The sequence below is a fragment of the Muntiacus reevesi genome, chromosome 15 (genome assembly GCF_963930625.1).
Source record: "Muntiacus reevesi chromosome 15, mMunRee1.1, whole genome shotgun sequence".
NCBI classification, from domain to species: domain Eukaryota; kingdom Metazoa; phylum Chordata; class Mammalia; order Artiodactyla; family Cervidae; genus Muntiacus; species Muntiacus reevesi.
The window spans coordinates 23,328,434-23,351,685 of record NC_089263.1 but is presented as its reverse complement, the minus strand read 5'-3'; the positions used below and the strand labels follow the sequence as shown (position 1 = coordinate 23,351,685).

The 23,252-nt window shown below is 37.6% G+C and overlaps 1 protein-coding gene across 1 annotated transcript in view; it reads right to left on the bottom strand.

The window, feature by feature from the left end:
- BTBD1 (BTB domain containing 1) overlaps positions 1 to 23,252 on the bottom strand; it is a 46,087-nt gene that overhangs the window by 11,966 nt on the left and 10,869 nt on the right. Inside the window, exons 2-5 of the mRNA XM_065906174.1 lie at positions 22,180 to 22,336; positions 17,907 to 18,012; positions 10,136 to 10,333; positions 461 to 653 (exon numbers count right to left, since the gene is read on the bottom strand). Of these exons, the coding sequence (XP_065762246.1) occupies positions 461 to 653; positions 10,136 to 10,333; positions 17,907 to 18,012; positions 22,180 to 22,336 (654 nt within the window). The remainder of the gene's footprint in view (positions 1 to 460; positions 654 to 10,135; positions 10,334 to 17,906; positions 18,013 to 22,179; positions 22,337 to 23,252) is intronic.

Genomic DNA, 23,252 nt, shown 5'->3' with positions numbered 1-23,252 from the left:
ATATAAATTCCAAAAGGATTATATGCATACATCTTTTAAGATTAAAAAATTTTTTCCCATTTGAAATTGTTATAAATGTATACTGAGATATTTTCCATGTAACATCTATGCAAAGAAAAAACTTAAACTAAACCGAGTTAATGCTCAATATATTAAACTGTAGCCCCAAGACTGTTAAAACAGTGTCTGATCAATTAAGGTCTAGACTTCAGCTCCCCACCATGACAATCCTTACAAAACTCATAGCTCCATTCAATCCTTCCTTACTTTGTTTCCTAAAAGATTCCCTCGCTCATAATTCAGTAAGGAGACCAGTAAGCCTCCCTTATTGCTGTATCAAGTTAGACATGTATTAAACAAAGTATAAAATAAAATTGGTTAATCATCTCCCAGGATATGAACGAGAGTCAAAGGCTAATCACTGCCCTGCCCATTCCTGAGACTTCAATATGGCAGATACCTGATCCGGTCACTCGTGCCACTGTAGCCCCACCGGCTCTCTACTTGCTGGAACCTATTGATGCAACACTCCTTTCCTCTGAGGCAGCATCTCGGTCGATCAATGTATTCAACACGGGGTTTAGGATTGACAGTGAAATGAAGAAAGAGATTGACTACCTCCCGATCTGACAGAATTCCAGACTGAGCAGGACCTGTAGAAATAAAAGCATAAACCTCAATAAAACTAACTTCACTACAATTCCTAACTGTGTAATATTCCACACAATAAGGTGCATTCAAATGGGAAAGATGTAAAGTAACAATGAGGTAAAAAAAAAAATCTTAGCATATGTTCAGTTGCTCAGTCGTGCCTGACTCTCTGCGACCCCATGGACTACAGCATGCCAAGCTTCCCTGTCCATTACCAACTCCCGGAACTTGCTCAATATATCACTTTGTAATTACATATTATAATATGTAATTTTAGCATATATTTAAAACTTTTACTAAATTCATCTGAGGTTAACCTAATATATAAGTGTGCAAATCAATGATAAATCAAAGCTTAGGTGAAACGTTGAGATCAGAGAAAGATCTCTGGACTTTGCTATCCATTCACCCTCTCTGAAGATTCTGTTTATCAGAAAGGAAAAGTGAAGAAATGCTTACAGTGGTAGACAAGAGTTATCCTGAGCTTTCCATTCCTCACCTGTCTAAGGCTATAATCAAATAATGGAATGTGTACAGGTGGAAATAAATGGCACAGTGCTCTTTCACTGTGGGATTTTGAAATTAGCAGAGGGCAGAAGTTAAGACTTGGAAGAGTTGTGAAAGCAGCATATCACATGCTATACTTCTCTCACTTACTGCTTCTGAGAAACTTCAAACTGCTTAAATTTACCCAGGAATAAATGCTATTCCTCATAAAAGATGCCAGGAGATCTCTTCCAAGGCTGGAAAAACAATTTAAGTAAGAAATTGCAATACACTAGAAATTTGGTTTAGGAAGCTATAAATCAGATTTTAACACAAAACACCCTAATTTTTAAAAAAAATTTTAAAATATCACACACAAAATATATCAACCTGCCAGACCTGGCCCTATGGTTCATTTGTAATCTCTGGATAGAGAATAGTCTGGATAGAGACTATAAAGAAGAAAAAATACAATTACAAACTTAAAACATGCATTTTAGAGGGGAAAAAAAAAAACAGAACTGGAACTGCATAAGATCAGAAGAGAGATGGAGGTGAAAACTCATGTAACTTTCTGAGAATAACAAGAGGTAAGACAAAAGAATTAAAATGTTAAAGGTGATTAAAATGGATGATAAAAAGCAGAGATCAACATATAGTAACCAGCATTCCTAAGAACTAACAAAAATAGGATGATGCAATAATTCAAGGTACTGGTACAACTCAATTTATTATGTTTCACAGATACATTTCTATTTTTTTCCACAAATTAAAGGTTTGTGGCACCAAACAAGTCTATTGTCATCATTTTTCCAACAGCATTTGTTCACTTTGTGCCTCTGTGACACATTTTGGTAATTCTTACAACAGTTCAAACTTTTTCATTATATTTGTTATGATGATCTGTGATCAGTTACCTTTGATATTCCTACTATAATAGTTTTGAACCACACCCATAATAAGACTGTGAACTTGATGGATAAATGTGTGTGTTCTGACTGCTCTCCTAATCAGCCATTCCCATCTCCTCCTGAGATACAACAATAATGAAATAAGGCCAATTAACAACCCTACAGTGTCTTCCTAAGTGTTTCAAGAAAAAGCAACAGTCACACATGTCTCCTTTAAATCAAAAACTAGAAATGATTAAGCTGAATGAGGAAGGCATGTCAAAAGCTAGATTTCCAGCACCAAACATTAGCCAAGCTGTCGATGCAAAGGAAAAATTCTTGAAGAAAATTAAGTGCTTCTCCAATGAACACATAAATAATAAGAAAGCGATACAGCCTTAAAGCTGATGTGGAGGAAGTCTGAGTGGTTTGGATAGAAGATCAAACCATTCACAACAGTCCTTTAAGCTAGAGTCTAATCCAGAGCAAGGCCTAACTCTCTTCAATTCTGTGAAGGCTGAGAGGAGTGAGGATGCTGCAGAAGAAACATGTGAAGCCAGCAGAGGTTAGCTCAGGAGGTGTAAGGAAAGAAGTCACCTCCTGACATAAAGGGGCATGGTGAAGTAGCTGATACAGAAGATGAAATGAGTTATTTTGAAGATCTAATTAAGATAATTAATGAAGGTGACTACACAAAACAACATATTTTCAATGTAGACAAACAGCCTTCCACTGGAAGAAGATGTCATCTAGGACTCTGAGAGCTAGAGAGGAGAAGTCAATGCCTGCCTTCAAAGGACAGGTTGACTCTCTTGGCAGGGATTAATACAGCTGGTGACATTCAGCTGAAGTCAAGGCTCATTCACCATTCTGAAAATCCTAGGGTCCTTAAGAATTATGCTAAATTTGGATCAAAGAGTGTAAGAGTTTCAAGCCTTATTATTTAAGAAGTACATTTTGTAAAGCTACAGACAGTGATTCCTGTGATGCATCCGGGCAAAGTAAACTGAAAATCTGGAAAGGAGTTACCATTTTAAATGCCACTAAGAACATTTATGACTCATGGGAAGACGTCAAAATATCAAAACCAAACAAAGTTTGGAGGAAGTAAATTGCAACCCTCATGCATAACATTGAGAGGTTCAAAGACTTCAGTGGAGAAAGTAACCGCAGATGTGGTAGAAACAGGAAGACAACTAGAATTAGAAGTGGAACCTGAAAATGTGACTAAACTGATGCACTTTCATGGTAAAACTTGAACAGATAAGGAGTTGCTTCTACAGACGAGAAAAGAGGTTTCTTGAGACGGAATCTCCTCCTGGTGAAGATGCTATGAAGACTGCTGACATGACAACAAAGGATTTACAGTACTACATAAACGTGATTGATAAAGCAATGGCAGAGTGTGAGAGGGCTGTCTCCAATTTTGAAAGAAGTTCTACTGTGGGTAAAATGCTATCCAACAGCATTGCCTAGTACAGAGAAGTCGTTTGTGAAAGGAAACAATCTGTGCAAGGAATCAATGTGGCAGATTTCACTGTTGTCTTATTTTAAGAAATTGCCAAGGCCACCTTAATCTTCAGCAGCCACCACCCTGATTAGTAAACATCCATTAACATCAAGGCAAGACCCTCCACCAGCAAAAAAAAATTATGACTTGCTAAAGGCTCAGATAGCTAGTGTTCTTTAGCAATAGTCTTTTTAAATGTAGCTATGCACTTTGTTTTTTAAGACATAATACTACTGCACACTTAATAGACAACAATATAGTGTAAATATAACTTTTATATGCACTGGGAAACCAAACAATTTGTGTGACTCACTCTATTGTGATATTGAATTTACTGGGGTGGTCTGGAATCTAACCCACATTATCTCCAAGGTATGCCTGTATAATAAAATTTCCTTAGTTGAAAATAGAAGTCTTCAGATCATGAAAAACACTCTCAGATACATACCATATACCTAAAGAAAGTAATCAGGAATACACTTGGGATGAGCACTAAAACCAATACAACCTATAGTTAAGTCTAAGCGAGTTGTATTTTTGTAGCATGTTGTGTGGGTGTACAATCTACCTAAAGTAATCTGGAAAGGGTGAAAGGATGAAACACCATACTAACATTCATATCTGAAATAGGGAAGGCCAATAAATACTGTTTTATTATGAAATGGAGAATTAAGAAAATTGAAGGGGAAAAATTAAATGCACAATTTATTATTTCCTAGAAGGAAAAAAAAAGTGTTAAATACACAATAGCAAGATAGAGAATATAAAGGGAATTCTCCCCAAAACATTTTTGAAAAATATAATACAGAATAATACACACAACAGAAAACAGCATGCACAACAGCAAAAGAAGAAATGCTATCTGATTATATAAAAATATTAAGAAGTCTGCGGGATGGAATAGCCTACGTCTGAGAACAACTACGGGCTTCCCTGGTGGCTCAGATGGTAAAGAATCTGACTGCAATGCAGGAGACCCAGGTTTGATCCCTGGGTTGGGAAGATCCCCTTGAGAAGGGAATGGCTACCCACTCCAGTATTCCTGCCTGGAGAACTATAGATGAAACAGCACATAAAACAGTTATTTCACATTAACACTAAACAACTGAGACAGTGTTTCAGAAGGGAGATTAAGCCCTATATTTGTCATCACATTCTCCTTGGAATATTTGCTGATCTGCTTCACAGAGTTTTAATGTTACACAGAAACGGGCAATCTAGAAACTGTGGTAGTCCTCACTCAACTAAAGAGACAAAAAACCACCAAGGCAGCCAGACAATGATCTGAAAGAGAATACTTAATAGACAAACAAGATCAACATCTTGTGCATCACTTCTCCTTGAAGTATTAGTCAATTCCTAAGCTACGCACAAGCAAGAAAAACCATGACACCAAGAAACCAAGCAGAAAGGAGCTGCTAAGAGATAAAACAGTTAAACGGAAATTTCTGTCTTAATGTTGGGAAGAAAAATGCCCAAATATTTGAAAATTAAGCTATGTATTTATAGCCCTTGGAGCAAGAAAAAAAATTACCAAGAAAATTAGAAAACAATTTGTATTGAATGGCAATGAAAATACAACATATCAAAATTTCTGGGGGGAAAATGGATGTTTAGACAGAAAACTAGACTTCTGAAAAGAATAAAGTTGAAAGTCACTGTTTTGAGTATATCTCAAAAAGTCATAATGACTAAGTAAATAATCCCCAGCAAATTAAAATTAAAGGAAATAATAAAGAAAAAAGCAGCAATCAGTGAAATGGAAAACATATATAAAGAAAATTAATAAAGCCAGAAGTCAGTTCTTGGAAAAAATTAACAAAGTGGATAAACTCCCAGGCAAAGCTCATTAAAGGCACAATAAATCAGTATCAGAAATGAAATAGGGGACATAATTTAGAGTTCACAGATAATAAAAGGATATTATTAAATTCACATTAATAAATTAAAGGTCTATGGAGAAGGAAATGGCAACCCACTCCAGTATTCTTGCCTGGAAAAGTCCATGGACAGAGGAGCCTGGAGGACTGCAGTCCATGGGGTTACATGACTGAGCATGTCTGCACGAGGGTGGAGGGAGATGGGTTGGTAGCAATAAACTGGTAGAACTAAAAAAAAATAATAATAATAAATTAAAGGTCTAGATGAAACTGTTACAAAAAGAGGAAACCTGAAAAGTCCTACTCTATTCAAGACACTGAATCTCTAATTAAAATACTTCCACAAAGAAAACACTAGATCCAGATAATTTCACTGATGAGTTCCCCTAAACATTTAAGGAAAAACAGCACCAATATTATACAAACTTTTGAATACTGAAAAAAGAAAGAAATATTCCTAAGTTTTGTTTATCCTAAGTCCAGGATAAACTTGATAATCAAAAATCTGATAATTTCATTACAAGAAAGGAAAATTATAGACTAATTTCTCTCATGAAGCAGTCCTAAAAATATTTTTTAAATTTGGTAAAGAGGATCTAGTAATATATAAAAAGAATAATGCATGACAACCAAGTCTGGTTTATGTAAGGAATCCAAAGGTTTAACTTGGAAAATCAAACAATGCATATTAAGAAAATTAAAGGGGAAAACTGCATCACTATCTCAACAGAGGAGAAACATTTGATAAAATTCATGTTAAAACTCTTCAGTTCAAAAAAAAAAACAACAACAAAAAAAACTCTTCAGTTCAGTTCTGCAACCCCATGAATCGCAGCATGCCAGGCCTCCCTGTCCATCACAAACTCCCGGAATTTACTCAAACTCATGCCTATCGAGTCAGTGATGGCATCCAACCATCTCATCCTCTGCCATCCCCTTCTCCTCCTGCCCCCAATCCCTCCCAGCATCAGGGTCTTTTCCAATGAGTCAACTCTTCGCATGAGGTGGCCAAAGTATTGGAGTTTCAGCTTCAGCATCAGTCCTTCCAATGAACACCCAGGACTGATCTCCTTTAGGATGGACTGGTTGGATCTCCTTGCAGTCCAAGGGACTCTCAAGAGTTTTCTCCAACACCATAATTCAAAAGCATCAATTTTTCAGTGCTCAGCTTTCTTCACAGTCCAACTCACATCCATACATGACCACTGGAAAAACCACAGCCTTGACCAGACGGACCTTTATTGGCAAAGTAATGACTCTGTTTTTTAATATGCTATCTAGGTTGGTCATAACTTTCCTTCCAAGGAGTAAGCCATCTTTTAATTTCATGGCTGCAGTCACCATCTGCAGTGATTTTGAGGCCCCAAAAAATAAAGTCTGACACTGTTTTCACTGTCTCCCCATCTATTTCCCATGAAGTGATGGGACCAGTTGCCATGATCTTAGTTTTCTGAATGTTGAGCTTTAAGCCAACTTTTTCATTCTCCTCTTTCACTTTCATCAAGAGGCTTTTTAGTTCATCTTCACTTTCTGCCATAAGGGTGGTGTCATCTGCATATCTGAAGTTATTGATATTTCTCCCGGCAATCTTGATTCCAGCTTGTGCTTCTTCCAGTCCAGTGTTTCTCATGATGTACTCTGCATATAAGTTAAATAAGCAGAGTGACAATATACAGCCTTGATGTACTCCTTTTCATTTGGAACCAGTCTGTTGTTCCATGTTCACTTCTAACTGTTGCTTCCTGACTTGCATACAGGTTTCTCAAGAGGTAGGTCAGGTGGTCTGGTATTCCCATCTCTTTCAGAATTTTCCACAGTTTATTGTGATCCACACAGTCGAACTCTTAGCAGAGTAGTAATAGAAGGAAACTTTCTTAATCCAATAAAAGCTATCTACAAAAAATTTACAGCAAGCATAAATTCCTCTGTTGGGAAATACTGAAAACTTTCTGCCTAAGATGAAATAATACAAGATATTCACTTATTCATACCTCTTAGCATGCTCAAACTTATAAGTCATACACTAAGGCAAGAAAAAGAAATGTCTAAGGATTAGAAGGGAACAGATAGAATTATCTTTGTTTGCAGATCATATAACTGTACATGTAGACTATGCACAGTGAACTACAAATGAATTATTAGAATTTGTGAATTTAGCAAGGTCCCTAGATACAAAGTCAATACAGGAAAACCAACTGCATTTCTAGTGGGAAACAATTAATTAGGACATGAAAATTAAAAAAACAATCACTGTAATAATATTTAGCAAGTCAAATATGTACAGAATAAACCTACCAAAATATATGCAAGACTGCTACCAGAAAACTTAAAATATTAATACTACTAAGAGAAATTTTTAAAGACTTAAAGCTTATGGATTAGAAAACAGAGTATCATAAAAATATCAATTATCCCCACACCAATCAATGGATTCTATGTAATTCCAATCAGAAACCCATGACTTTTTTGGGGTGGAAACTAACAAGCTGCTTAAAACATTTATATGAAAATACTTAAGACCAAGAATAGCCAGGACAATCCAGAAGAACAAAGCTAGAGGATTTTCACTATCAGATTTCAAGATTCACTTTAAAACTACAGAAATGAAAACCCCACAGATCTGGTTCAAGTATAAACAATAAAACAGCAGAGTGGAAAAACATTACAGAAATAGATTCATTCATATACAGTGAGTTGATTTACAAAAGTTAGCACTGCTGTAGCTTGGTTGGTGAAGAATCGCCTGCAACGCAGGAGACCTGGGTTCGATCTCTGGGTTGGGAAAATCCCCTGGAGAAGGGAAAGGCTACCCAGTCCAGTATTCTGGCCTGGAAAATTATTCCACGGGGTCACAAAGAGTCAGACACTGAGCAAGTTTCACTTTCACTAGCATTGTTGTTGGCTCAGACGACAAAGAATCAGCCTGCAATGTGGGAGACGCAGGTTTGATCCCTCGGTCAGGAAAATCCCCTGGAGGAGGAAATGGCAACCCACTCCAGTATTCTTGCCTGGGAAATTCCATGGACAGAGGAACCTTGAAGGCTAAAGTCCATGGGGTTGCAAAGAGCCAGACATGACTGAGCAACTAATACTTTCACTTTAGCACTGCTTGGCATGGGGGCAAGAGTAGTTTTTAATGTATAGTCACATGGGGAAAAAATGAATCTTGACCCCTAACCTCATACCACACACGTGTGGGAAAAAAAAACCACAAAAAACAAAAACCCAACTGGATTACAGACTGAAAACTTAAATGTAAAACAATAAACTTTCTAGAAGAAAATCTAAGAGAATATCTTTTATCACCTTGAGGCAGGTAAAATTTCTTAAGGAAGAAATTCACCTTAAACAAAAAGATTGATAAATTAATTCATTAAAATTAAGATCTTCTATTTATAAAAAGACAGCATTAAGATAATGAAAAGACAGTTCACAGACTGGGGGATATTAGCTGTATATACACACATTATATATGTGTCTAACATATTCTGGATACAAGTCTTCTGTCAGATTATATACATATAATGGAGAGGATATGAGTCAACTGGAATGAACTCTTGACTAAGTTTGGTATTGACTGTGAACTGTTACAACTACTTTGGGCCACTGTTTGGTAGGATCTACCAATGCTAACATATGTACACTCTGCAACTTTGCAACTGTACTGCTCATACTCAATAGAAATGTTCACATATAGACACCAAGCCACAGGTATAAGAATGTTCTCAATGGTCCCATATAGAAACAACACAAATGTCCAACAATAAAGTGGATAAAGAAATCATGGTTCATCCATATAGATTATGCAGCAATGGAAAAGTGTGTGGTTGTGCCATACACAGCCAGGTAGAAGAATCTAACAGACATAATGTCAAGAGAAAGAAGTCACACACAAAAGAATACATGCTGAATGCATGGCTTCCTTTATAGTAAGTTTAAAAACAAACAAAACTCATTTATAGAAGCCCCAGAGTAGTCACCTTTGGGAGACTACTAAGGCTAGGAGAGACATGCATGATGGAGACTGGAGGGAAATGATAATGTACTATAAAGTGGTATGTGTGGTTACACAGGTGTGTTCACAGTATTTATCCAATTTACTATGTAGATGTCAAAAACAATTTACAGAAAGAAAAAAACAAGTGATTCCAACCAGGAAAAAACAACTTGGGAGAATACTGGAACATAATAAGAAAAACCTGAATACCTCAATAGAATAAAAGTCATGAATGTTAAGAAAAAAATACAAATGTCCAATAAACATAAAGAAATATAACTGTAAACAATTATGAGATTTTTTTCTTTTAAATCAAACTGGCCATGACTTAGAAGCAGAATATACTCAGTGTTGATAGGGGAAATAAGAACTGGTCATAGAACTAAGACGCATCAACTCTAAGAGTCAGAAAGATCTGTCATTGTAACTCTGGGTAAGGTACTTAACCCCTCCCAGGTTCCATTCTTGTTTTTTTTTCCCAGGTTCCATTCTTAAACTTCTATGTATCTATAATATTTTTAAATGATATAAAATATATAACTTTTCAAATGTAAGTATGTATATAACCTACAATATTATCTTCAAGGGCTATCTGGAGAACTGGAGGAAATTACACACACAAATGTACATACATAAATAGCTTGTTTTTCTCCCTCGCACAGGGAGACTGACTGCCCACTGCAATAGTTTCAAGTAGATTTTGGACAGGTTATAGCCTTACCTGCTGCAAACTCCTCAATGGTCATCAGTGGGAAGCGGATCAAGGACAGTGCTTTCCCCAGAACCTTCTGCTTGTTTCCAAAGGTCATAGGCAATTGTTGTCTTTGACATTCTGCTTCTGCCCATCGTACAACAGCTCCAAAAAGTCGACATTCTCTAATACTAAGAGTGTCTCTTTCTAGAACTGCACAGAGTGTGTCTACAGGTAATTTACAAAAATAAGACAAATTAGGAATATTTTGCTATTTAACAAAATAATGACAAATATGCTTATATTAAAATTTCAACTCTCAATAAAAAATAGGTTACTTAAAGCTATAGGTTCTACATATCAAAATATTAAATTATTAAAGGAACTGCAAAGAATTCTTTAAAAAATTACAATAAGGTTAATATTGAACTTATTATCATATATGAAAGCCTACATACAGTATCTCCTTATATATTTCATGCCATTTACAAGCAAACTCAAATATCCAGGATAAGAATAAGTCAGAGAAAAAGGCTCCCAATCAGTAATGAACAAATTCATAGAGTCTACAGATTACAGTTAATTCATTCATTCAGCAAATATTTCTGATTAACCCCTCACAATGTGTCAGGTACTATTTTAGACACCAAGGATACATCATTAAACAAAAAGGTTTAAAAATTCTTTCCTTCAATGAGCTTACATTCTAATGGGGGAAACATTAAATAAACATAAGTTATAATGTGTCACATAATAAATGTAGGAAAAAAACAGTGTAAGTGGAATAATCAGAAATGCGGCTTAAAACAGGATGGTTTGGATCGGCCTCATTTGAACTAAGATCTGAAGGAGGCTTTGGGTCAGGGTTGGTAGGCCAGATAGACATCTCGAGAAACAGCACTCCAGGACCAGTCAGTGCAAAGGGTCTCTTAACAAGGGTGTGCCTGACGTGTCTGAGGAAGAATCAGGAGGCCAGTGTGGCGGGAAGTGAGTGAGCAAGAGGGGAAAGTAGGAGGTGAGGAAGCTAGAATATGGGGGAAGCAGGATGCATTCCTAAGGCACCCTGCAGATCATTTGGCTTTTGAGTGAAAAAGAGAACCCCTGGAGGGTATTGGGCTGTGATATTTTATGCTCTCTAAGGACCACACTGGAAGCTGTGATGAAAAGAGATGGTAACAGAGGCAAGAGTGGAAACACTATCAGTAGGGAGGTTCTTGTCGGGTTCCAGGTGAGAGGTGATGGTGGCTTGGACCAGGCAGAAGTGGTGAAAAATGACAAGATTCAGGGCATATTCTGAAAGGAGACAGGAGACTTCCTAACAGATTGGATAAAGGGATGACAGGAAGCCTGAGTCCAGGGTAACTCTCAGGTTAATGGTAAGCAATGGCGGGCTGACAGTGGCACCAACTGGGATGAGAGCAACTATGCGGAAGTGGGGTGGGGAGAGGAAGTGGTGAGAGGCTGAAGTTTAATTCTGGACATACTAAGTTTGAAGCCCTATTTGACATCTGAGTATAAATGTCATGACCGTAACTCAGGCCCTCACTCAGAATCCTTTTCCTCTTATCATGGGCAAAATTAAAATAGGTTGAGTTATTTTTAAGCTACAGTAGACTTACAGAAGCAGGAAGTTCAGAGAAAAGGGTTTTAGAGGCTAACATATTAACATGAGATGACATGCTGCAATCTAACAGGGACAAGAAGAGAGGAAAACTCTGAAAAGTAGACAGAAGTACTTGAAAAGGACAGTGTCGAGTCTTTTACACAAAGAGAAAGAGATGTTAAAAAAAACTTCAAAGACCTAACGGCTTCAGTGTGATACTGATAATAAAGAGTACTAATAACCAGAAGAATCCTAAATTATAGTCAGTATGTACTGTTTAATAAGGACAAGCAAAGTTAAACATTTTTTAGGTATCTTTCTCAAATGGCCAAAATGAAAGCCTTGTTTCTTTAAAAAAAAAAAAAAAAAAAAAAGACTGTTCAAGATGTACAGAAAAATTACTTAGAGAACCTTATTTTCTAAAGAACCTCAATATAGTAGGCGCTATTATAAAATATCTAACAACTGTATTTTAAGTTAAATTTCAATAAAAATGAGGATGCTATATTGAAGGAATCAATGAAAACATTAAAATACAATTAAATTGCCCAGAAACACACACCTCAGAAAAATTTGTTAAAAACAAAATTTTATTCTGCAGTGGCCTACACATTCATACCAGAACCAAATATTGGTTTAATAACAAACACAAGTATCATTCCAGCAAAGACGTCACAGTCCCTAGAACACAGAAGGGGCTCAACAGTATGTTAAAAATGAAAAGGTTAAGCATAACCTTTTGATTTTTAAAAACTCAAGTTTTTTTCTTCTCTAATAGCTGAGTAGATGTGTATAAACTAAGGCCCCAGGAATACCCAGAAAATGAATGTAAATCAATATACCTCAATAGTTATAGAATTAGGAAGACATCATTACCATAATATTTAATCATTCAATAGAAAAACAGACAACTTCCAGCATATATGTCTCTACCTTGTATGCTAGTAACTGCAGTAAAGATAAACACAGAAACTTAAAGACTTTAAAAAAAAAAAAGGCACATTATACTGCCCCTGGCGTAATGTAAATTGATTCTATTCTATCAAAGGATGTATTATCTTTTTCCTTTGACAGAATGCTGTGAGAGAAACAGTATCTCACTATTTGTAAAAAGGTAAAGCATATGCCTCTAGAGCATGTATTCAAACGCCAGAGGAGAAAAAGCGCCCCCAGAATGTAAAACAGCTATTGAAAAAAGCTCCTGAATCCAGGGCTTGCTTCCTCTCAGCTCCTAGACTGTTCTTTCATTCCCAAGTCTTAACAAATACACTTGAGGCAAACTAGACTATGAGGTGAGAACACATAGGTCTTCTATTGACAGATGTGTTATAATAAGAAATGACAGCTGAGAGCCTAATAAAGATCATGAAAGCACATAAGATTATATTTATATACATAATACAATACTGGGTTTAATATAAACCACTGCGAGTCAAATTTAATCAACAAATATTTATGGGGTTTTCATCCTGTGCAAGGAGCCTACTTCAAGACTTCCAGGACCCAATGGCATGACTAATGTAGAAGCAATTTACAAAACAGCTTCTTGGAGTGAGTCACCCTGATGTTGGCAGCATTATTTCACATGAGAGTGGACTGAAGTGGAGCACCTGACGCCCCTTCAAAGCAAAGAAACTGGGATTGAGCCATGCTTCCTTGCCAATGGGTGGAGTGCTCAGGGCTCTCAAACATCCAGTAACTCAACAAAAACTCAGGAGCACACAATGTGCAGGTGCTGGGGAGGAGCCTAATGTAGTGCCTGCCCTTCAGGGTAACGTAGGGAGAGTATAAATCCTTCCCATGGGAATAAGCAACAGACAAGCAAACCAAGACAGAGATGTTACTGTAAACAGGAATATATTAAATTTCATGGAAGGGGGAGGGTAACAACTTTTAAGAAAGGAGTCTCTGCAGAGTTATAATCTGAGCCAAGACATGAAGACTGAGTAAGAACCAGCCAAGATGGGAAGGAAAGGCAACATTCTAGACACAGCCAATTAATCTAACAAATATTAACTGAACACGTATTGTGTTCTACTGCTTTCAGTGTTGGAGGTACAGTGGTAAACAAGACAAAGAGTTTAGAGTTTAAGAAGTTTACAATCTAGAAGGGGAAGGTCGACAAACAACATATACAGAAACAAAGACCCAGACAAGACATTCAGAGAGTGATACACATTAAGAGAAAAAGAAATCTGAGTAATGGAACAGGGATTGTTTAGGGGAATGTGGTATCTACTTTAAGTGGGTGTGAGATGGCACATCTCAGGTAACCTTTAACCAAAGATCTGAATGATTAAAAAGAGGTAGCCATATAAAGAAGCTCCAATACTTTGGTCATCTGATTCGAAGAGCCAAGGGTCATTAGAAAAGACCCTAATGCTGGGAAAGACTGAGGGTATGAGGAGAAGGGGTCGAGAGAGGATGAGATGGTTGGATGGCATCACTTACTCAATGAACATGAGTCTGAGCAAACTTTGGGAGATAGTGAAGGACAGGGAAGCCCGGCATGCTGCAGTCCATGGGGTTGCAGAGTAAGACACGACTGAGTGACTGAACAATAATACAAAGATTTAGAGTGGGGAAAAGGATTCCAATCAAAAGGACTAGCAAATACAAAGGCTCAAAAAATCAAAGTAACTGTGGCCAGTGTATATGGAACACAGAGAATGAGGAACAGAATGGCAGGGGACAGGTGAGAGAGAGAGGTAAGTAATGACTGCCGACTCTTCAGAAAACTTGTTTTCTCTTCTTCCTGGGGTGTGAATCATCTGCATCTCCTTGCCTCCCCTGAAGCTAGAAGGGGTCTGGTGACTGAATTCTGTCCAGTGAAGTAAGAGTCAAGACGAGGGTGCCATTTCAAGGCCAAAGCTCATAAAATGTGGGTGTTTTCACATCTGTCATCAAGGTACAGATAATAACTCAGCCATAGGAAGTAGCAGAAAGCTAATCACCGGCCAGGGATACTGCCTTGGACTGCTGTGTGAGTGTGAAATCAATTTCTTTGTGTTGGAGTCAGTATGCATTTGGGGGGTTTATCTGTGCAAATGTGTTGAGTTTGCATTTTGAGGTATATCTGTTATCAGCACCATGGCCAAGCGTAGCCTACCCTAATAAAAGGCCTAATCATGTAGGATCTTGTAAGTTCTGTAAGAGATTTGAATCTTACTCTAATTGCAGTGGGAAGACACTGGAAGCCAAGGAGGTGATACAATTTGCTGCTGTGGAGAGAATGGACAGGATGAAAGCAAGAGTGAGTGGACAAGATGAGAAGACAACCCCCAGGATGGGAGAAAATAACTGCAAATGAAGCAACAGACAGAGGATTAATCCCCCAACTTTAAGCAGCTCTTGCAGCTCAATATCAGAAACACAAACAACCCAATCAAAAAATGGGAAGAAGATATCAACAGACATTTCACCAAAGAAGACATACAGATGGCCAACAAACACACAAAAAGATGCTCAACATTGCTCATTATTAGACAAATGCAAATCAAAACCACAATGAGGTATCACCTCACACTGGTCAGAATGACCATCATCAAAAAATCTACAAACAATAAATGATGGAGAGTGTGTGGAGAAAAGGGAACACTCATGCATTACTGGTGGGAATGTAAATTGATACAGCCACTATGGAGAACAGTATGGAGATTCCTTTAAAAACTAGGAATAAAACTACCATATGACCCAGCTAGAGAAGATTCTTCAAAGTCCCTTGAATAGCAAGGAGATCAAACCAGTCAATCCTAAAGAAAATCAACCCTGAATATTCAACCCTGGAAGAACTGATGCTGAAGCTCCAATACTTTGGCCACTTGATGTGAAGAGCCAACTCATTGGAAAAGACCCTGATACTGGGAGAGACGGAGGGCAGGAGGAAAAGGGGGTGACAGAGGATGAGGTGGTTGGATGGCATCACTGACTCAATGGACATGAGTCTGAGCAAACTCCAAGAGACAGTGAGGGACAGGAAGCCTAGTGTGCTGCAATTCATTGGGTCACAGTTGGACACAACTAAGCGACTGAACAACATGACCCAGCAATCCTACTACTGGGCATATACCATAAGAAAATCATAATTCAGAAATACACCTGTACCCCAATGTTCACTGCAGCACTATTTATAAGAGTCAGGACACGGAATGCAACCTAGATGCCCACTGACAGATGAATGGATAAAGAAGTTGCAGTACACATATACAATGGAATATATTGCTCAGCCATAAAAAGGAAGAAACTTGAGTCAGTTGATCTGAGATGGATGAACCTAGAGCCTGTTATACAGAGTGAAATAAGTCAGAAAGAGAAAAAGAAATATTCATACATTAATGTATATATATGGAATATAGAAAAATGGTATTAATGAACCTATCTACAGGGCAGGAATAGAGACAGATGTGAAGAACGGAATTGTGGACACAATAGGGGAAGGAGAGGGTGGGATGAATTGAAAGAGTAGCATTGAGGGGACTTCCCTGGTGGTCCAGTGGCTAAGATTCCGTGCTCCCAGTGCAGGGGGCCAAGGTTCGATCCCTGGTCAGGGAAGTAGGTCCCACATACCACAGTTAAGACCCGAGGCAATCAAATGAATAAACAAGTAAATAAATATTAAAAAAAAAAAGAAAGAGTAGCACTGAAATATACACCTTATCATATGCAAAACAGACAGCCAATGGGAAGATGCTGTATCGCCCAGGGAGCACAGCTAGGTGCTCTGTGATGACCTAAAGGGGTGGGACAGGGGGGAGGCACAAGAGGGATGGTACACACACACACACACACACACACACACACACACACACAGAGATAGCTGATTCACAATGTCATATGGTAGAAACCAATACAACATTGTAAATTATAGTCCAATAAAAAATTAAAATAAAGTAAAAAAAAAAAAAAAGAGTGAGTGGCAGCAGGGAGACAACAGGAGCGCACAAAGCTTATCCAGGTGAATGAGAACAGTGACTCAGACCAGGTGGGAGCAACAGGCAAAGTAAGACATAGTCATAACTCAGGATACTATTTTTAGGGGGGTGGGGGGTGGGCTGCACCATACAGCTTGTCATATTTTAGTTCTCCAACCAGGGACCGAACCTGGGCCCAGCAATGAAAGCACCAACTCCTAGCCACTGGATCACCAGCAATTCCCCCAGCATACATTTTGACTGGAGAGCAGAGAACATATGCTGATAAACTGCATGTGGGGTATGAGAAAGGATAGTTAAAAATAACTTCTAGGTTTTTAGTTATGCATGGTGGTGCCATTAAGGAAGAGCTAAAAAAAAAAAAAAAAAAACTGGAAAGGAACAGAAAAGATAACGGGGGGTATGGGACAATCAATGACTTTCTTTTAGCTGTGCTACTGGAAATGCCTATAAGAGCTCCAAACGAAGATGTCAAGTAAATAGCTGGCTACACAAATTTGGAGCCCAGAATAAGATAAAAGATATTTTGGGCTTACTAGATGATGATGATATTTAGAGTTACAGGCTGGATCCGCTCTTTCTGCTCCCCTACATGACAAAATTCAAGCTCCTGAGCCTGTGACTGCATGGCCCCCACACCCTGGATTTCACTTGCCCTGCACTGCCCATCCTCTACACACGCTTTCTTCATGTGGTTCTACCTGCCTCTAATACCCTCCCCTCTTCATTACTCAAATACTATCCATTCCCTAAGGCCTATGTGAGAACTTCCTGTGCCAAGATTCTCCTAACATCCCATTATGAGGAGCTCTCTCCACATTTTGGATTTGCATAGTAATTATTTTCTATGTATCTAATTCTGAAAAGGCGAAAAGACATTTTGCCATATGTCATCTTTTCTGTATAATGTCTTAATCTTAATTTTCACATATTTCTTCCCTGATTCTCCAAATAGATGACAGTTTCCTAAAGAAAAAAAAATCAAATCTTACCCTTCTTTGTATTTCTTGTAGAGCCCTAATATAATGCTATGCATATGGTAAGCATGAAAATTTGTTTGATCTGATATCTTTTAAAAGGCAATGAGGTAGTTAAGACTTTTAGGACTATTTCAGCAAAATAAAGAAAGCAAAACTCTTAAAGAGGCAGACTTAAAAATCACCTGGAAAAACCACTGATTTAAAAACAGCTCCTCTGCCAACAAGGCTCACTAGGTTAAGTCATTACTGTACTTAAAAGGTAACATTTTAATTCACAGTGAACTTACCTATGTCAATATCAGTAAACCCTTCTGCACTTATTGCATCCATTGTGTTTTTGTCTATTGTGTCTAGACAAAGACTAGCAAGCTGAGGTTCATCAAATAAACGAGCCTAAACATATAAAAAGATAGTTATTTTATTTTCACAGTTATTCTAACTTCAGGCTGTCCATATTCAAAAGTAACACTGTAAACAGTTATAACTGCCAATTATATAAAAACTCATACTTAAAATAAATTATAATATGCTTAAAACTTTTCATTCCACAATCAGAAATAAAAGCGAAAAAGCACAAATGTCCAAAAGATAACAATTAATTCAGTTACCACTAACAACTGTTATTTTTATTTTTATATGCATATATATGCACTTATATATTACATATTTTGATCCTTAATGAAACACTCTAAGGTAGATAAGGCAGACATCTTCCCATTATATAGATGAGAAAAGAGAGGCTCGGGGAGGTGCACTGACTCTAGCCAGCTATGTTCCAAAAGGAAAGTGAAAATCGCTCAGTTGTGCCTGACTCTTTGCGACCCCATGGACTATACAGTCCATGGAATTCTCCAGGCCAGAATACTGGAGTGGGTAGCCTTTCTCTTCTCCAGGGGATCTTCCCAACCCAGGGATTGAATCCAGGTCGCCCGCATAGAAGGCGGATTCTTAACCGGCTGAGCCACAGGAGAAGCCAGCCCTTAAATCCCAGTCTTAGGATCTTTTCACTAAATGATAATATCAATTGTTAAGCATACCAGAACAAACAGATTTTCCCCCCCATTTCCTGTTTGACTGGGGGGAAGAGAATAAAGTACAAAAGTTTTAGAGCATTAAGTTCTGGGAACCTAAGCAAAAACCAGGCCTAACAACAGAAAAGCAAGCAAGTAAATTCACATGATAGATTATACAATGAGAATGAAAGATCTACAACTACACACAGCAACAGGAATGAATCCCACAAACTTAATGGTAGGCATAAGGAAGTACTGTATATGTTGAGCAAAAGAGTATACAGCTGACCCTTGAACAACTTGCAGGTTGGGGGCATTGACCTCTGTGCAGTTGAAAATCCACACACAACTTACAGTTGGACCTTTGCATCTGAAGTTCTCCCATATCCACGGATTTAATCAACCACAAATCATGTACTATTTACTACCGAAAAAATTACATGTATAAGTGGACCCACTAAGTTCAGGGCCATGTTGGTCAAGACTCAACTGATAGATGATTTCACCAAAGCTGAGCTTTAAGAAGTCAGAAGTCAAACTTATAACATGTGCTTTATCAGGATGTACATTATAATTAAAAAAAACAAGTTTAAAAGTAAGTAAAATTCTAATGTTGGCAGATATTTTAGCTGGCCAACTCAGTGTTTATAGCTGAGTTAGTATTTATGCAGAAAAATGGATTATTTTACTTTTAGGAAAAATAATTTTTGGTAAGTTATTTTATTCAGAGTAGCAGTATTTTCAGTCATTCAATAGGATATCATATTTGCCTGGGAATCTACTGCTACTACTTAGGAGTAAAATTAATTTTCTCTAAATTTGAATGTGACACTATTTTTAATGACTGTATTGCCCCAGAGTGTTTTCCTTGTGTAATCCATGCTGGGACAGCACACTGGTTCTTTGTTTTAGAGGGATGCTGGCATAGGTCCTCTCAAGTAAATGAACATGCTCAGTTCAAATGATTCACTTGGCAGGAACAAGACATTCACATGACAATTCATGAGATAATTCACATGACCCCACTAAAGAAAAATCTGGATTGATGGTGAGTTCTTAGACCAACAAAGCACTGAAAAGTTCCTTTTTTCCTCAGTGACATATGTTAAGCCTTGCTACTCAAAATGTGGTTCAGAAGCACCAGCATCATCTGAAAGTCTGTTAGAAATGCAGACTTTCAGGCCCATATTGCTGTGTGTAGATCTACAACAAAAGGAATGAATCCCAGAGACTTAATGGTAAGCAAAAGAAAGTATGTTGAGCAAGAGTATACAGCTGACTTTGGCTTACTGAACTATAAAGTGGATTTTCACTGTCAAAGTTTAATTTATTGGCTTCTAATTTTTCTTTTTTTGGTCACATCGTGTAGCACATGGAATCCTAGTTTCCCAACCAGGGATGAAGCTCGGCATCTTAACCACTGGACAGTTAGGAAAGTCCTACTGGTTTCTAAACTTTATGACTGAATTAAAAAAAATGAAAGTAGTTAAGTGACCCTTTTCACACACAACAAAATTCTTCACACAACAAAGAATCATGATTATCAACTTATTTATTAGATTTTCATCACAAGTTCAGAAAAGGGAAAAAAAAAATATCACTTGTTAGTTATACAATCTTTATTGAGTTATTTCACCTCTCTGTGCTTCTATATAAAAAGGGGATGATAAGAAAATCTTCACCAAGGATAGCTACAACTCCTGAAGTTATTGTAAAGATTAAATGAATTAATGCATACAAAGTATTTAGAATGGGACCTGGCACTAAGTCACTCAATACATTTTGCAGCTACTATCAATATCACCATACTCTACTGATTTAAGGTTGAGCCCTTTTACCACTTACTATCTTACATTACGTAAGATATTTACCTCATTAAGCTTCCATTTCATCTTTGAAAGGAGGATAATAATAAATAACATTACAGCTTAAAGAAGGAGTAAATGTGATAATATATACAAATGGAATAGTCTGTGTCTGGCATACAATACACACAGACATGGAGTTCTGTGATTATGTCCAAGAAGAGGTGACATCAGCATGTTCTTTCTTCTGTAACTATAAATACTCAATGACCAGAGATTAAAAAAGAAAAAGTATCATCAATCATTTGTGATGTGACAGAATGGACGAACAATGGGAAACAAGTGTGACTCCACCCAACCTGTTGTGACACTTTGGGCAGGTAGTTAACTAGCCAGGTTTTAGTTTTTTCATTTGGAAAATGAGAGGGTTAAGCTAAGGAATATCCATGATTATTTCCACTACCAATATTCAGCAGGATTACATATTATCAGCTTAGACATTCCCCCCCTCTCATTTTAACTCTCTCACCTCTCCAAGACTCTATCTCCAAGTAAGGTCACATTCTGAGGGTCCTGGGGATTAAAATTTCAACATGTGAATTCTGGGGACACAATTCACCCCCTGCCACTGAGTTACAGACTAGCTCAGGATTAAGAAAGAATATTCTTAAATTTGAACGTCTCCAAAATATCATAGGACATCCCTTACATGTAGAATCAAAAAAGAAAAGATACAAATGAACTTACTTTCAAAACAGAAAGACTCACAGAAAGATTTAGAACCTGAACTCATGGTTGCCAGTGGGGGGTGGGGGGGTGGGGTACAGTTAAGGACTTTGGAAAAGGCATGTACACACTGCTATATTAAAAATGGATAACCAACAAAATCCTATTATATAGCACATGGAACTCTGCTCAATGTTATGTGCCAATGTGGATGGGAGGGGAGTTTGGGGAAAATGTATACGTGTACATCCTACAGCCGAGTCCCTCCACTGTTCACCTGAAAGTATCACAACACTGTTAATTGGCTATACCCCAATATAAAATGTTTTTGGTGTACAAAAATAAAAATAAATTCTAAACCCTCCAGAAGTGGGTCACCAAGCTGACAGAATACAATAAATCTTACAACTGCTCTGGACTTGAAATACTCAGTGTTAAAATTTCAGATCCAACAAAAATAGAGCACTAAGGTCCAGAAGGCTTCATACTCTCATACTCTCAATCACAGCAGAAACAACACTGGACACTAATCTCAACTCCAATCCTAAAGAGCTATATAACTTTACAGAGATGAAACACCCTATTTACATAAGGCTTGGCTCAGATGGTAAAGAACCTGCCTGCAATGCCTGCAATGCCTGAGACCTGGGTTTGATCCTTGGGTTAGGAAGATCCCCTGCAGAAGGGAATGGCAACCCACTCCAGGATCCTTGCCTGGAGAATTCCATGGAAAGAGGAGCCTGATGGGCTACAGTCCGTGGGGTCTCAAAAAGTTGGACACAACTGAGTGACTACTACTTTCTTCAGTTTCTTCACCTATGATACATTAACTCTAATTTATTTTTCTATTCTAAAATCATATGAACCTGATATATTTCCCTCAATGAAATCAGAAGATTTCACATGCTTTAAAATAATGATCTCGGACTAATTCTCCAGGAAATATTAAACATTCATATACAGTTAAACCCCATTTTTAAAGTTAAAAGATACATACCTTAGCTACATCAACTTACCTGAGTAAGTAACATAAAGGCATTATCTGCCCTGAGATGTTTGGTAAGAAATTCCACACAATGCGCTTCCAAGGCTGGGACTGCGTACTTCTTAGCCGTATAAAGAGTGGTCATAACTGTTTCAGGGCCGATTTGAACTTCATCTGAATATAGAAATCTGGGAAGCAAGTGGAAATTGCAGAGATAGTCAGGAGGGTTTTAGACAAGCAATCCATTGGAGTTAAGTCTCTGAGGAATATTTGAAAAGATAATGAACAAAGTGAAACATAACTTGAAAAGCACATCAGACTTGCCAGGGTTATTTTATTTGCACATACATCACCTGATTTTATTCTGAATCAATCTTGAGAGGTAGGCAGTCTCCATTTATAGAGAAGACTAGTTAGGTCTTTAAGTCTTGAAGCCAAATTTTTAAAGGCTTTTTAGCATTCCATAGCAGCTTTCTCTCTTCTTCATCAAAAAGTGTTCACTTAAGCAAACTTACAGACAGCTTAAGTTCACATCTCTAAATGTCAAAACATTCATTTATTTCCTGATGATGGTGTCTTCTTATTCTGGGCATCTTTTAACCTTTCCTTATTATCCCAGAATTAGCATTATGACCAAAGACTAGAGTATGGGGGTTCAGAAGAATAAAACTGTTTAATGATATCTCAAATGACCCCATAATGCTATGTGCTTTTGGGTATAAAGGTCCAATTTTCTCTCGAAATACTATCAAACCAATACCACCTTACCCACCACCTCAGGAGCTGATTCTACCTGTTACTAGATAAATCAGATTCCTAGAAGTGCACATAGAGGATAAGAATCTCAGAGAAGACCTAAGCAGTGCCTGCTGAATTATACTGAAGCTACTGCATATTCATTTTAGTTCCTCTGCAGTTCCTCAGAGACTCTTGCGCTTACTGCCCAATTCTCAGTTACATTCAGAGCAGCTGAGGGTGCTGGAGAAATAAGGCATTGAGAACAAGTATTTTATTTTAGCAATATGAATTAAGAGTTAGAACACTTGAAAGCCCATGAATATCTTTCAGAACACTACAGAGTGAATGAGGAAAGGAGGTTCTAGT